General features: G+C 34.8%; 2 protein-coding genes across 3 annotated transcripts in view; one reads left to right on the plus strand and one right to left on the minus strand.

The window, feature by feature from the left end:
* Positions 1 to 12532, plus strand: part of DONSON (DNA replication fork stabilization factor DONSON) — a 37647-nt gene that overhangs the window by 15523 nt on the left and 9592 nt on the right. Inside the window, exon 11 of one of the 2 annotated variants that reach the window (XM_032472872.1) lies at positions 8000 to 8234. The exons of the other annotated variant lie outside the window; for it this stretch is intronic. The gene's annotated coding sequence lies outside the window, so the exon portion shown is untranslated. Of the gene's footprint in view, positions 1 to 7999; positions 8235 to 12532 lie in introns of those variants that run through there. 2 annotated transcript variants of the gene reach the window in all.
* SON (SON DNA and RNA binding protein) overlaps positions 1 to 12532 on the minus strand; it is a 32143-nt gene that overhangs the window by 6198 nt on the left and 13413 nt on the right. Inside the window, 4 exon segments of the mRNA XM_032472495.1 lie at positions 2245 to 2361; positions 3448 to 3558; positions 10849 to 11037; positions 11218 to 11364. Of these exon segments, the coding sequence (XP_032328386.1) occupies positions 2245 to 2361; positions 3448 to 3558; positions 10849 to 11037; positions 11218 to 11364 (564 nt within the window).

Consider the following 12532-nt stretch of genomic DNA (forward strand, 5'->3'; position numbering starts at 1 on the left):
GTGACTTTTTCCATGTTTTTGCTCATTTCTATAAGTAAAATGTTCCTGCCTTAATTGAAATTAGCAGCAAATATGCTTCAATAACACACAAAGGAAGTTTTCCTGAAAGCATTGCTTTCTTCTGTAATTATTTAAAAATTGGGCGAATGAACACAGCTTTATCTCCTGATAATTTATCCAAGATGATTTACATTACAGTTACATCTTAAATGATGTAAATTATTCAAAATCTGTCAACTATCTACAAGCCTGGGAAAATAATAATAATAATAATAATAATAATAATAATAATAATAATAATAATAATAATAATGGAATGTTTACAGGGAACCAATTGAATCAATTTGTAAAAGTTATGTTAACATGATTTTGTTTAGAAGTCTGGAAGCATTACGCATCAGAACTTGAGTGTACAAATGAAGACCAACATTTGGCAACGGAATCACATTCTAAAGTTTCTAAAAAGTAATGTACATGACTGATTATTACATGTCTAAATACCCAAATAAGCTCCAAGTCCAACTTCCTGAGATAGGGAGTACTCAGCTTCAACATTAAACAGTATTAAAGAATTAAAATTGTTGAAGAAATAGTTGTACATTTATAACTATTCCCAAAGAGATGAAAGCCATTTTCCAAACACTATTATGGATCACTTTCATATTTTAAATACTGTAATATTAGTCCATAACTAATTCATTAGCTTAAAATATTTTGCTAGATTTTCATTTTTTTTTCTAACACCAACTCCTAGGAAACTACTTAAAAGTTGTAATATTTTTAATCAATCTAATAGTGTACTCACTATATACATATTAGTGTTAACTATTCTCCACCCCCACCAAATGGGGGCGGCAGGCAAAGTGAGGATATACTTTATATTAATTTGTTAATAAGATCACCAGAGGTAATGCTATCAAAATTGAGGGGGAAATATTACAAGATTAAAAGGTTCAAAGCAACCAAAAATCTGCTTTTTCAGAAATTCAGCTCATTCAGTGGCACTCATGGCAGTTTTCTATAGGTACCCATTCACATTACTGACCACCATCCTACAAGACAGTAAGAAGGCACTTGGAGACTGAAATTCCAAGGAATTACTTGCCCACAATCACAAAAGGAGCCAGGAGTACAGCAGGATAAAGAAACCTTTCCAATCCATTAGACCACGCAGCCTCCCAGTTTCAGCACTGCTATGCTGTCAGTACTCCTGAAACAAATTTCCCCATCACCCATCCAACCAAGCCACATCCCTTCACCAAGAACACATTTCTCCAGAAAGCCCTTCATAACCACCTAAGGTTCCCCCAACGAGGCAGCCGTAGGTGGAGTTCACACGTCTCACTGCAGGTATCTGAAACGAGGAGTACCTATATCTTCACAGCACGAGGCGTCCGTCCTCTCCCTTGAATTTAGGTCTTAACATATCCTGTTTTTTCATGAGATCAGTGGTTCTCAAATTGAGCCTGTGGATCACCAGAGGCCACCAGGGCCTAAATGGTGGTCCACAGATAGTATTCCCCATCCTCATCCCGCCCAATTCACCACCCTTCAGCACTGCCCACCCCACATTTCAGCCATCCTCCCCCAGCCTTCCAGTCCCCTGGCAAGATCACCACATGCAGACTAATACTGGGGCCTCCCAACCACTTGCTGTAACCAACAGCTGACAACCATAGGGATCTGGGGCTGGAGATCACAACAGGAGTGCGGAATAAGGGCCAAGGGAGCTCACAGGAGGGTGCAAGCACTAAAGAAGAGGGAAAGAAGGACAGGAATAGAGGAATGGAAAATCAGGTGGCATAGGGCTCTTGGGGGCAGTGATTCAGCAAAAATAAACCTGTAATAAAGTATCCCATGATGAGAAAAAATTTGAGAACCACTGCTTTGAAATCATTAGTTGTCCAACAGGAACTGTGGAATATTCTGAACAGCACCTTGAGACACCCTGTTAGCATTCAAAACACAGTTTAAAAAACCACCCCCACAAAACCCAGCAGCAACAACAATAAAAAATAAACTCAGGACATAAACTGAGTGGCTCTTGAGCCATATTTATACATTAGCCATTGTCTCATGAATCAGGTCCATCTTCAGTGTCCATCCTGGAGTACATACACATAGCAAATTTACTCATCAACTTTGGTTAGAGTCACTGGCCTCTTGGTGCACTTTTAATTAAACATTTTCTTAAATATTTTAACTTTGTACTTGGACACTGCTGTATGTGCGTAAGCTGTGTACCTTTTTAATCCAGGCTTGGGCACCAGTATTAGCCAACTGTTCTTGTGTCAGAACCTGCACTCCTGTACTTCCTGTGAACTGGCCAGGAATGGAGTTCAGCTGAGCCCAGGCATCAATCTGAAGAAAAGAAGATGCCTCAATTAAGTAAAATGACATACCTAGTTAAAATACCACTGGTATTAATTCCCTACATGAAATGGTTTACTTTCCTGAAAAGGCTAACAGACTTAAGTATTCAACTTTTAAAAACAGTATTACTGAATCTGTACATATTTAAAATTGTTTTCCCTAAACATTCCAAATCAACAGTTCAAAAACTGTTCACTGGATCCCATTAATAACAAAATTTGAGATTTTTTTATATCTCTAACAACTAAAAAGCACAACTATAATACTCATTCTTCAAAATATCACATGGACACATGAAAAACATAGAAAACTGCTCATATGGCAAAGGATTCCTGCCCTCCTTACACATCTCATAAATGCATCCTAATAATGCCAACAACAGAATTTTTAATTACCTTTGAAGTATAAATTCATAATAAATTCAAGATATATGCTTAAAAAGTAATACTTACAGGAAATTGGTCACCCAAACACTGTGATCGTTAAAGAATCAGCTTTCATTCATTCAAAGTATATTTACTGAACACCTGGTATTGTCAGGCAATGTATTTTCTATCTGTACATTTACTTACTGTTTCTATATATTTACTACAGAAAAGTGAAGGGGATATGGAGCAGCTGTCCACTGTTAAAAAGCAGACTCTGGATTCAGACTGCCTAGGTTTGGATCCCAGTTCCTCTACTCTAGGTTTTGTGACCTTGGGCCTCATTTAGCCACACTGTTTCCTCAGCTGGAAATGGAAACTCATTATAGTACCTACACCTCACAGGGCCAGTATGGGCACTTAGCTATTCTTATATACCAGATTATAAACTCTTTGAGGGCAGGTAATTTTTCCTATTTTCATTCTCTCAAGAAAACAGCTCCTGTCCCCATGGTACACAATAGTTATTAAATGACTAGCCTTGGGGGGCTATATATTACTCTCACTTAAAATAAGCCTAGCTAATTAAGATAAACGATTTATTTCTTTAGATTTTCAAGTTTCTACATCTCAACAGCATGGCACAGACTTTGCTTATGTAACAACCCTCTAGATAGTGAAATTATCAGACATTCAAACTGCCACATACCCGTTCCTGAGCACGATTTAACATGCTCATAGCTTCAAGGTCAAATGCGTTCTCGCTGAGTCTTTTCTGAGCAAGTGCCCGCTCACTCATTGCTGTAGAGATGTCCACAGGCTAAGAAAGAAAACATAGATAATTATCTCAAATTATGGTAGACGCCCTGAATTCTGAAAAATGCTCATATCTTTAGTTGCTACAAGTCAAAAACAATAGTCTTATGTATCAAAATTCTGTAAAGTAGGGAGAAGACTCAAAAAGATAAAATAACCTTAGAAAATACATAAGGATTCTTATAAAGTATCAGGCAGCACTTGAACCCAACCCAAAATCTGACAGATTTCATGTTTTTTTCACATCAAATTACAAACCCAGAAAGTTCCATGAAGAACTGAAAAACCTCTAGCCTTCACTAACAAAACAGTCATTTATAGTAAACTGAGAATTTTTTGAATTATTAACTTTGTAACTCATTAGCAGTTTTCATTTTACCCTACTTTTTATTAGCATAACCTTCAGAAGCAATAAGCAAGGTTCTTAAATAAGCAAGCACAAAACCAACATGTCAGTGATCTTTCCCTTGCTCGTGTGCACATCTTTTCACCTCTCTGCAGTTGTTCATACAGTTTGGTCTTAAGAACTCAGTTTCTTCAAAGAATATATTCACTATATAAATAAATGAATTTTTTGTTTTCAGCTTATGTACATTTAAGATAGAAGTTAGAATATTTCTGTGGGGGTACATACTTAAAACATAAATTGAAACACTTAAGATTGTTTGACATGTCTTAGGTCCTCACTTTCAAAGCTCATATTCTATCTGTAAAAAGCTTATGCTAAGCAGAGGTGACTTAACTTTTTAAGATGTTTTATAATGTCCAGGAATAATTTTAAGGATAACCTTTAGAGCAAATTCCTTATTTGTCAAATCTGTGGAAGGCTCAATCAACAACAGAAGGAAAAAAACCATCAAGTAAGTATTTGATGTTTTCTGTTCTAACATTAAGAGCTCAGGTTGATGTGTCAACTCACCAATTCCTAATACTTGTTTATTCATCTAATATGACTTAACCCATTAATATATTCTAGTATTTCACCCATGAAAATTCATTTTTTGAAAATGCTTATCTGACATGGGAAGCTTTTCCTAAATTCATATACAAAGAATGATTAGTAGGTACTGCACAGATATGACAAATATAAGTAAGCCAGTAAAATAAGTTAACAGCTAAAGTTTTTTTTGAATAGCTAAGAAAGCTAAGGTAAGGCTACCTATAATTTATGTAACGTGTATGAAATACTTCTTTTAAAAATAAAACCTAGTGAGGAGGCTGTAGCTCAGTGGTAGAGTGCCTACATAGCATGCATGAGGTCCTGGGTTCAATCCCCAGTACCCCCATTAAAAAAATAGATAAACTTAATTACCTCCCCCTTAAAATTTTTTTTAAAAAATTGTAATTAAAAAAACAAATATTTAAGACCTATATAGTAGAGAAGGGTATATGACTGAGAGAATAATTAGATCTGATGCATAAGGATTACTAATCTTCCTTTTCCTATCTTCAGAATCCCTTAACACTCCATCATTCTTAGTTATCTTGCTGAATCATCTAATATTCCTTTAGCAAAATTAATTTTTTCTTACACAAGGTACCACAAAGTACAGATTTCTATATAGTTGCCTTCTTAAAATGAAAGGAAAATTAAACTGAATTCATTCTGTAATTATTTATTAGACTGCGTACAGATCTCATTAACAAAAGATCCTAATTTCTTAGTTAACTTTGTAAATTATCCACACTAATTATAGAGTATTTCTGGGGCTTATATACGCAAAGCCAGACTGAAACACTAAAAAATTCAGTATGTTCACTTCTCACTTCTAATTACAATAGTCCCAGTCTATTACAATGCTGGGACTTTAAATGGGAACCCAAATATTTCAGGTCAGAATTTTAAATTTCTTTCACCTGCCTTAAGATGTTTCTGAAAACTGTCAGGTAAGATCAGCAATGTAATTTTTGAAGGCCCAACAAATGTATCTCAAGTTCTGTTAACTAACCTTGCCAGAATTACTTTGTTTCATACCCAACTACAAATCTAAGTGGTAAGGTGTTTAGGTATAAATAGTAAGTTTTTATTCTAAAAAGTTGAAACTCAGAGGAGACCCTGGGGAAAATATACCTACCCACCACCACCCCAAGCTCTGATCCCCCAATTTCCAACTGTAAAATAGCCATATGTAGTTATGATGGCTCTGAAAACACCAACTCTTCTAGAATAAAACTACTTCTCTCCAACTGGAAAACAAATTAATATACCTATCTGTGAATTCATCCTTCTGAAGACATTTTAAATCTTCGAATTTTCCTCTTTAAACCTTTATTAAGGAAGCAAATAACCTAAATACCTTACTATTTCTCCTCAGGATGAAACTTCAAATCTTAGTAATATTTTACGTTAAATTCACATCTCACTCTGAAAAGAATTTTTAACTTATTTATTTAAATAATATTTATTTAATATAGTAATGTTGATATTTAATATAAATTTACCTTAGATGTAATTACAACTAGTTTTCTCCTGAGGTAATAGAAGTTTTTATTCAACAGGCTTACCAAGTGAGCTGCAACTTCATGTCAAAACTTTGTTACCAAATAGTGATTTGACTATTTCACATTCAAACTTTTTAATATGAAGAAATACACTCAAAATAGAATCAATCAAGATCATCTTAATCTCTTAAAGATCCCCAAGAATTTGCATCAAAAAGCACATTTCCAGGTTTTCAAGGTAACTCATGATATGCAATAAAAAGCCAACTATAATCCACAAAGCATTAATATTCAAAGATTAAACCAAGTGTTATGAATCAGTATTAAAACACTCAAAATACCACAGCTACCCTTTAGAACAGTACTGTCCAACAGAATTTTCTACAGAGATAGCTAATAAGCACTTGAAATATGGCTAGTGCAATTAAGGAACTGATTTTTCAGTGGCTGACTTAGTGACTACTATATTGGACTATATAGTGTGGTGTGTGCGCGCGTGTGTGTGTGCGTGTGTGTATAACATATAGTGAACTAATATAAAAGAGCTTTAGAGTCTTAAAATTATCTTTTAATGTTACTTGAAAACAGTAATGTGTAAAAGGTACCAAAATGATGCTAAAAGTTTTGAGGTTAAAAACGGGGGAAAAAATAATCTTAAATTTTATAGAAAGTTACTATTATCAAGCTATCAACAGCCTTGTTTCCACTAATACAAAAGAGACTTTCTACCTAATGTGTAGTATTATTCTAGGTTTTATGAGGGCAAATGTTTAACTTTCTTTCTCTAAGATTTGTTCTAAAAGGTGAAATCCACATCAAAAAGACTATCCTGAATTGTAATTCCAGTTTTCCCATTAATAAAAATCTGTCCAAATTATTTCACCTACTTCAGCAACACAGATTACTACTTCTATAACCTAAAAAGTTGTCAGGAATAATGACATACATAATGTAACTGACACCAGGTAACAAGCATTTCATGGCTTAAGTTATAATGGTGTACCACTTGTATCTTCCTCATTTAAAATGTCCTTCCAAGTCAATTTACTTCCCCTCTTTGTTAACCCAACTGTTTACACAAATAGGACAATTACCTTAAGCGTTTCGAATAAAGTCAATGAAAGAATATAAAAGAGAATTACTAGGAGAGGTGATCAGTCAGGTAAGGGAAATAATCCCTGTAATACGCAAATTATTTTCTACACAGTTATCTCAAATTAGGAGATGATATAAAAGGAAAATTTTAATTATAAGAAAACAGAATTAAAGAAAAAGCACCTGACCTTCCTATAAAACATTATTTTAAAATATTTAGCAAAAATTAATAAAATGTAAGGAGGTTAATACAGAAAATGACACCTACAAGAACAAAAGCCACATTAAATACAGAATGTCTCAGTTGTTATATGGCTTGACTACTTTTAAAAAATGAATTATATCATCTTTTAATTATTTCACATTAAATTCTCTAATGTAACTCTTAGCTAACTTATATATTTAATCTAAATGAATTCTAACAAGAAAACAAACAGATAACCCATGAAATGTTTCAAAGAAATTCTATGTTAATCACCTAGAAGAATCTAAGGAGAGAAGAATGAATAACAAGGCTGTACTTAACACATTTTAGCACTGCCAAGACCTATGTGTTTCACTTCCAATTAAAATTTTCATCTTACCATAAGAACTCAGCTTTCCTAAACTTCAAAAATTTAGAGCTTCTAAATGTAAGGGAATTTTAGCTCCATTGGGACATGTAAATATTCAGTAATAGCAAATCAGGAACAGCTGCCAGAAACAAAAACTGTCCTAACACGTAAGCAATCACTAGACCTTAATGGCAAACTACCTCTGGACATTTATGATTGATGGTAAACCAAGGAAATTTTATGTCAGAGATACATTTTTATCTTCTACCCAATAAGCCTTCGCTAACTTTATTATCAAGAATTAATGCCCATGAGGACAATTTTTTAAATGTTTTCCAACATTTTTGATTTCAGTTTACAAATCAAATTCACACAAATATGCTCAGAGTTCTGCAGTCACTCCTTACTGAGGATGATGCTGGTTGGCTTCTGGGTAGGAAGACGATGCTATGGCAGAAGGGCACAGTCTGATGAGTTGATATTCCATAAGATAAGGATTTATGTTGATCCATCCACGGCTATCCACTCATACTTATGTCAAAGAGCACTCACGTGCAAAACAATCGGTGGGATTAAGGATCATAGCAAAGCTGAGGTAAAATCTGTGATCTTTTCCTAAATGTTTTATGCTCAAAACTAAAGAACCACAAATTCCATTTATATTTATTAAAATGAAAGACAGGTTAAAAAAATTAAAAATACTATTCAGTTAAAATATTGACCATTTAAAAGAACTTTTCTTTTTTTACTCTATGAAGTATTCCAACCCAACAGGAAATCAAGTCAGTGCTCCCATAAAATGTCACTAATAGCATTCTACAAACACTGGCATATAGAACATTAATCTTACAAATATATTTGTAAGATACAGGTAAATACTGGAACTAAATATTTTATATTATGAACAATTTCCTCTAGGTGTTTATCATTGCTACTGGATAAAAGTAGAGCCCTGGAAAGCAGAAGCAAAATTGTGTCCCCTTCCTAAAATGTTGGGATTGTTTTACTTGATTTAAAGTCAATATATATTTTTTGAGTCTAATCTTCTAAGAAACTAGCTTAGACCTCTGATGTCAAATAGTTGTATATTATCCTCTTCACAAGAGAAATCTGCTTCAAGAACAGAACTTTTTTTCCTCCTGCTTTAATAAAAGACTCCTTTACTTATTATAAAATCTAAATACCCACCTACTCCCTCCTGGGATTTCTTTGGAAAAGAACTTTTCATTAAAATCCAACAACCACTATTGATGACAATGTAAGAAGGCACCACAGCTTCAGTGTTCAGAATGAAAATGGCTGAATACTTATATGTATTTATATACGAACTCTCAAGCAAAGAGAAACATAATCACCAGGATTCACTAAGCACTTTCCCCATGTTCAAGTTAAAACAGGTATGGTCACGTCTTCTCAGGAAAATCCCTTGGAATTATGCACTATTTATAAGGCTTCACTCACTGGAAAATTTTTCTCACATAAATAATCTCCTTTATGTTTTTTCCAACTCTGTTAAATGCTTAATCTTCAAGAAGTTACTAAAAGCATATGTATCTGAGTTTCTAAGTCAGCCTGTTCAGCCCTCTTACCATAGAGGGTATATTATATTCAGCTACTGCAAGATTTAAGTCAGCTGCAAATGGCAATTAACCTTTCCTTCTTGTGATGTGCAGGCAGTCTGATTTGGGAATCAGCAACTGAGCTACTTAACTGGCTTCATTAAAATATTGTCCAAACAAGCTCTCTCCCCCTCACTGGTAGTGGTACAATTTGCTTCAACTGTTGGACCCCATGTAAAAATATAGATCATCAACAGTGACTGTAAGTTGGATTGGCTAGTTATATACAGCTTCACTGTATAGAATTTGCTCTTTTCAAATGCCACAGGTCAAAATAAACAGTGAAAACATCACCTGTGAATAGCTCAGGTGGGGGAAAATACTATCAAAGTTTCTGATTTGGGTTCTGTTCACTTTTGACTTTATAAACAGGATTTACTTGTAATATTAGAGGTATTTATTGGATGATGATATGGCCAACAAAGGGAACCTAACGGTGAAGAGCAGAGGTCTCTCTGACCTACACATCCCAGAACTGCAAGGAAAAGAACTGGGGAAGAAGTCCCATGTTGTAAGAGGGCATCAAGTATCTAGTCCAGTCCTTGGACAAATGTTTGGGCTTTGGAAACCAAGAGCAAGAGGTGATGACTAGTCTATGGTATCATTTAAAACTCCCACCCCCCTAGTAAGTCTCCACCCTCCCAGATCCCCCAAGCGTGATTTTGCACAACAAGTTAAATAAAAGTAAACTGTTTATTAAAAGATACAGCAAAGGTACAGATACAGAGATACATACAAAGATACAGATATATATATATATTTACATATATATACAGTTTTGCTGTTTTCATGTGCACTATTATTTAGCAGCACATTATTTAATCAGGCGGCATTTTAATGGGGTTGTTTTGACACTTGATGTTATTACTGCGTCATTCTGACAAGATACAACTATAGCCTCCTGGAAATTTCAAGGTGTGAAATCCACTTCTCCAACTTTTAATAGTAGCAAAAAAGGAAGGAGAAGGGAAATGGAGTACCAAGGCTGAGCATTAGGTTAAACACAAAAATTCAAAAGGGCCAAGGTAGCACAGGGAAGGGGAAATTATTAAAATTAGCGGCTATCTGACAAACAACCCAGAGAAATAGTAAGAAACCATTATTTAAGGGCAATGGGCTATGTATTCAAGATGCTCACATCAGCCTACAATGACCTTTTCCAATCCACTTCTTGTGTTGAACCTGAGGGTCTGCCTCTCTCTGCTCAATCCCTCCACCCAATACATTTGCTACCACCAAAATCTAGAGCTATAGAGCCTTGAAGCAAAACGAGAAGCTAAGTAGTTGTACCTTGGGCTACCTTCCCACAAGTGCAAGGAGGGCCCAATGTTGGGTAGGGATGTGATAACACTGTTCTCTGCAATTCGATGCTTTTCACTTTGTGGCTTGGTTCCACAAAGTGAATTGCATCGAGTTACTGTCAAATGAGAAGCTGCGGGTTGTTTCATCTGTCGTCTAACCCGGCCCTGCCGTTTAACCCGGCCCTAAGAAGAGTGAAACAGAATCCAAATCAGATATAAAGTAACAATAAAATGCAGATTTAGGTATAAAAAAGGAAAAATACATAATATTTCTCTTACTTACCTCAGAGGGCAAATTGCTGCTGAAAACATTATCGTCATCTTTGTTTTCTTCACCGTTTTTCTCTACAGGAACCCACTCTCCATAAACACTATCTGCTTCCTTTTTTCGATGTTGAGATCCAGATGACACAGGGAATTCTTTTGTTAATGTTACCTGGCTTTTTGGTGGAGTTGGCTTTGCCGCAGCAATCTAAAAAATAATGTTTTTCTTAATTAAAACTCAATATATTTCCAACATAATCTGAAAATGATTTTGTGCATTATTTCTCACAGTATTTAACCTAAATTAAAAATTAAAATCTATTTCAGTTTTACTTAAATAGTTCTACAAGTTGTGCTATTTCACCAGTCCATAAACACTAATACTCACATTCAGATTGAAAAAAATAGGTTTGGGTTCACTGAGTTTAAAGGGATGATGATAAAAAGGAGGTTCTTCTTCCTCTTCATCCGAAACATGAGGCTTATTCACTATTACATCATCATCTTCTTTACTCTGTGCGATTTGTTTGCATTTCTTAAAAAGTAAACACAAATAAAACATAAACCTTACACTTTATGCAGAATAATATGTAATTTCTTAAAACCAAAACCACGTAAAATCAACTTTCAAAAATAAAACAAGATTAATGATAGGTTACAGATAAGTAACTTAGCTTATGAGCTATTATTTAAACACAATCTAGTTGGTCAGTCAGTCAACAACATTTATTGAGCACCTACTATGTGCAGAGCACTGTACTGGGCACTGTCCAGGGAATACAAAAAAATAAAGTAAAAGACATGGTCCCTGCTCTCAAGGAGCTTACAATCTAGTTCAAGAGACGGAATACATACACATGGGATAATTGAGGAACGCTTTTACAGAGCAACACAATTAACAAGTGCAAACTGATATAATACAAACTGAGTACATAAGTGCCGAAAGAACAAAAGCTTAAAAGAGAAAAGAATCAGGCAGAATTTGATAATTAAGGAATATTCCTGGAAGAGTCTGAAGCCAGATTTTCATAGTTAAGAACAAATATTAGTGGAGAAAGAAAAAGAAAGTCACCTTAGTCAGGTGGCAGTAAAGAGGTTAAAAGAAACTTATTAGAAGGGACAAGAGGGCTGAAGATGAGGCTAAAACATATAGGGAAACACTAAGTTTTCACAAGGTTTTGAATAAGGAGCTTGGATTTGATAAGCAAGCAATAGAAGCCTTCACTAGGTCCTTAAACTTAAAAAAAAAAAAGTTGTAATTCATATTGAAACACATCTAGTTGAGGAAACAGATTAAGAACTGTATAATCCCCAAATCTATGGCAAAATAAATTGTGAAACATTTGCAACTGGGTTAGATAGTAGCATGTCTCGCCATAAATGTTTTGTAGGTTGAGTCTCTAAAGGAACAGAACTCAAGAATGGAAAATAAGGCATGGTGGAGAGGGTACAACTGATGAGGTCTGACATATAAAGCAAAGTCAATTCCTTCCTGAGAAGCAAAGGAACAGACTCAATTACCTGGCTTTATAAAAGGGTCAGAGTTCAATTTGGGTGGACTTGTCTCTCTATACAAGCAGTAGAACTTGTCACATCCCTTATCAATTGAAAATATTATAGTAAGATAAAAAGCCCATTTAGCCAAAAACAGAGTATACCAAGCTTGTAACCAAGGGGAACAGAATATATTGACAGTGGCAGGC

Source organism: Camelus ferus, chromosome 1 (assembly GCF_009834535.1).
Source record: "Camelus ferus isolate YT-003-E chromosome 1, BCGSAC_Cfer_1.0, whole genome shotgun sequence".
Classification (NCBI taxonomy): Eukaryota; Metazoa; Chordata; class Mammalia; order Artiodactyla; family Camelidae; genus Camelus; species Camelus ferus.